This window comes from Lepidothrix coronata, unplaced genomic scaffold (genome assembly GCF_001604755.1).
Source record: "Lepidothrix coronata isolate B3197 unplaced genomic scaffold, Lepidothrix_coronata-1.0 Scaffold41, whole genome shotgun sequence".
Taxonomy (NCBI): Eukaryota; Metazoa; Chordata; class Aves; order Passeriformes; family Pipridae; genus Lepidothrix; species Lepidothrix coronata.
The window spans coordinates 3,768,303-3,772,063 of record NW_016690221.1 but is presented as its reverse complement, the minus strand read 5'-3'; the positions used below and the strand labels follow the sequence as shown (position 1 = coordinate 3,772,063).

Sequence of the window (3,761 nt, the reverse complement as noted above, 5' to 3'; positions counted from 1 at the left end):
CGGCTCTTAAAAGAAAACCCCTAGGACTCAATTTGTGAGTTTCAGAAGGCAGCATTCCTCTTATTACGACGTCGGACGCTTTCTTCAAAAGCGCGCGTTCCCTTATAGATTTTACGGCCGCGTCGGTGCGGGGCTGGGGGCTGTCGGTGCGGAGCTCGGGCCGTCGGTGCGGGGCGCTGCGGGGCGCGGCCCCTTTAAGGCCGCGGGTTCCCTGCGCCGCCCGCCCGGCGGAGTCACCGCCCGGGGAGCGGCGGCGTCACGTGGGGCCGCGGCGGCCTCGTGACCGGGCGCGAGCGCAGCACCGGGGCCGCCGCTCCCGCCCCGCGCTCCCCGCGCGCTCCCGCCCCCCCTCCGCGCGGGCCCCTCACGCCGCCGCCGCCGCCCCCCCCACCCCCGAGCTCCGGCGCCCCCGGGCGGGGCGGGGCGGGCGGCGCCGCTTCCTCTGCCGGGCACCCCCCCCTCCCGTCCGCGGGGAACGAGGCAGCGCCGCCGGCCCAGCATGGACAGCAAGCCGCTGCTGCAGGAGCGGCCGCCCGCCTACAGCCCCGCCGCGCCGCCGGGCGCGCCGGGATACGACTACGGGCACGGCAACTACGGCGCCATCCCCGCCCCGCAGCCCGGCTTCCAGCCGCCCCCGCCGTACCCCTACCCGGGCGCCGCGCCCGCCGCAGGTGGGTCAGAGGAGGAGGAGGGGGAGGGCGGACTCAGGGGGGTTGAGGGGTCCCCGGGGTGCTCGCCCTTCGCTGGGCCGGGGGCCTGCTCTGCAGAGCCCTCCGTGCCCCCGGGGGTGCCCGGGTTGAGGGGTCCCCGGGGTGCTCGCCCTTCGCTGGGCCGGGGGCCTGCTCTGCAGAGCCCTCCGTGCCCCCGGGGGTGCCCCGCGGGCTCTGGAGCAACGCCGGGGAACTCCCGAGCGGCTCCCCCGGCACAGCGGGGCGCGGGGGGTGTCTCGGCTCTGCCACTGGAAGCCGGCGCACAGGGAGGCGGGTGCGCAGCGATCCAGGTGTTTCCCAGCGCCATCTCCCTCTTCCCTCCTTCCCTCGGTGCCCCCGAGGTTTGTGTTTGTGTTCTCTCCCCAAAATACCGGTGGGGTTTGGGAGCATCGCTCACATTGCGCGGGTTTTCTGCCTCGGAACAATGGCAGGGGCACAGCCGCCCTAAGACTAAAACAGACCCCAAACTTGGAGTTTTCTTTGCGTGCACTTCGCTGTACTCTGGTTAATGTTTGTTTTTTCCTGGTACACTTCAGTAGTCTTGGAGGGACTTCAGCAGGTGAATAGATGCAGTACTTCTGTTAGCTGAACTAACACCTCTCAAAGAAAAAAGTAGCCTCTCAGGAAAGAGGAATGCTTCAAAAGTTATAAAAATTACATAGCAGACACAGACCCCAGTCATCAAGCATGGGTTGGAGCTTGAGGCTGTAGATTGATTTTCCTCCGAATAAGTTGGAGCTTATTTTCCTACAATACAGGTCTTACTGATTATTTTCAGTTTTAGTAGTGAGGTTGCAGGACTTTACAGATGTGTAACTTGATTCAAGAAAATCAGAACTGTGCCCTGCGAAAGAAGCTCAGAATGGTTCATACTTGGGCAAAGTGTACTTTGGCTGTGTTGATTACAACGCATACATCTAACCATCCCTTTAAAAAGCTTTCTTTTTTTTTAATTTAAAGTTTTTAATGTTAATGCAGTAGTTGAAGGCCTGTGTCTTCTAACTGCAGCTGTTAACATGACTCATTCTCTACCTAACTACATGGGCTTTCTGAAAGTTGGGGGGGATTTTATTGTGCTATGCATCCTGCTTCCCCTCTGCTTGCACCCTATCACTCCTACCTCTCCTGTTACAAACTGAGCATTGGAATTTAAGCTCGAAACTAGAGGAAGATACATTGTTTCGACTCCTTGTCCGCTGGAGTGGACCATACTTGATACATAATATTCAGAAGTGAAAGCTGTGGTCATTGTTTAAACTGCTTTTTCCTGGCACTCAACAGCATTGAAACAAATTCTTGAAGTTAATGATTAGCTGGGTGTCCCTTTGAGATGGTTAAATTGTGCTGGATACTTGGGTTTATGAAGTGGTTTTACTATTAAATGTGCCAGGTGTTCCAGCTCTAATTTTGATAGAGCTTAAAGTGCTCAAGCAAAACTACATTTCTGTTTATTGTTTTCCACATTTTGTTGTCGTACTTTTAAATTATCGTTGTTCTTTGTGCCTTACCTGTGGTGATTGAGTTTTTTTTTCTTATTTTAGGGTATGCTGTTCCTCCACCGACATCACAGCCCAACTACTCGAGCACGTACACCATTATTCAACAGCCTGCTACCACCACTTCTGTGGTAGTAGTTGGTGGCTGTCCTGCCTGCAGGTAAAATGGCTCTTGAGTTGAGACATAAACTCAGTCTTGGGTTTTTATTTTTTAAGTTAGAGGTATCCACATGGTTCCTTGGTTTTCAATAGTTTTTCTTTCTGTGTGTGTGTGTACTACAACAGAGTTTATTGAAAAGCCACCAAGATTTAGCAGTGGAGTGCTTTGGTTTATGTAGTATGAACTTGTCCTGATGGGCTTGTGACAACTGCTATAAATAATACAAGACACTTTATATAAAACCGTGAGTCTGTTTTTTATGATGGAAGATCTGTAAGCAGTACTTTTAATGAAAAGGCACTTCAGGAGCAGATGTAAAGGGTCAGTTCATGGGGGAGAGGATGACAGGAAGTCCCTTCTGATGTGTTTATGCCTGGTGATGGTGAGTAACATGACTTTATTGTGCAACTTTCTGTAATCTTTGACCATAGTCAGTTCTGGTTTTCTGGCAGTCTTGTGGAAGAACTTGTGGTGTGCGGCCCCATTCCCAACCTCCAGACTATGCAGAACCAGGCAGGGTAATTGTCAGTATATGCTGAGAACATCAGTGTCTTAAGGCTTTGAAAGATCTCTAAGAGTCCTTTGATTGAAAAAGAACAGGGAGCTTCATAGACCTGACTAAAAGTGTTAGTCTGATGCAGTGCTAAAAACCAGAAGTAGTGGTCAGCTGTTGTTTAGAGTTGCAGCAAGAGAACAACTTCCCTCTGGGAGATCACAACCATAAAAAAAGGAAGAAGACACCCAGTTTCCACGCTAGTGCTGTAAGTCAGCTGTAGTCCCTTTCACTTCTCAGTTCTCTTCCCAGGATATTAGGTCATGGGTGAGGGCAGAGGGATTTCTGCTGGTGCAGCTCAGGCACTGCTGTGCCAGCTCTGACTCAAATGCAGACTCACTCCCTCTGTTAAAGTGTATGGGAGTTACCCTTGGGGCGTCTGGCAAAGAGGCATTTGGTGTTCTGCAGGTCTGAGCCTTTGCTTTCCTTTCCAAACGTGTAGGAAACAGAGCTGCCTGAATAGCTGAAGTGATCCCGGGCTGCAGTGTGACAAGTGTGGTCATATGGCACAGGCTGTCCCCCAGGTGTCTTTTGCTTCTGTTGGAGTTGGTGTTTGAGAGTCAGTCCTTCCCTTCAAAGGTGGATTCGAATTGGAAGTATCTTGGGGTGCTGTGTAAGAACAGGTGCCTGCTGAAATGCCACTAGTTCAGGCTGAAAAACCTGCACCAGCCAGAGCTATTGATCTAGAAGGTGTGTGTTTTAAACAGTGAGGGAAAGTAAGTGCTGAGCTGTTCAGAGGATGTGGTAGATCCTGCCACCTGAGTGATAACATTAACATGCTGATGCTGTAGCTCAGCCAGAAGACAGGACAGATGTTGTGTGCTGCTTGGTAAGAGGCAGGC

The 3,761-nt window shown here is 52.6% G+C and overlaps 1 protein-coding gene across 1 annotated transcript in view; it reads left to right on the top strand.

Moving 5' to 3' along the window:
- The first annotated feature begins 411 nt into the window (after positions 1-411).
- BRI3 (brain protein I3) overlaps positions 412-3,761 on the top strand; it is an 11,595-nt gene continuing 8,245 nt past the window's right edge. Inside the window, exons 1-2 of the mRNA XM_017813611.1 lie at positions 412-671; positions 2,252-2,366. Coding sequence (XP_017669100.1) covers positions 500-671; positions 2,252-2,366 — 287 coding nt within the window. The 5' untranslated portion in view covers positions 412-499. The remainder of the gene's footprint in view (positions 672-2,251; positions 2,367-3,761) is intronic.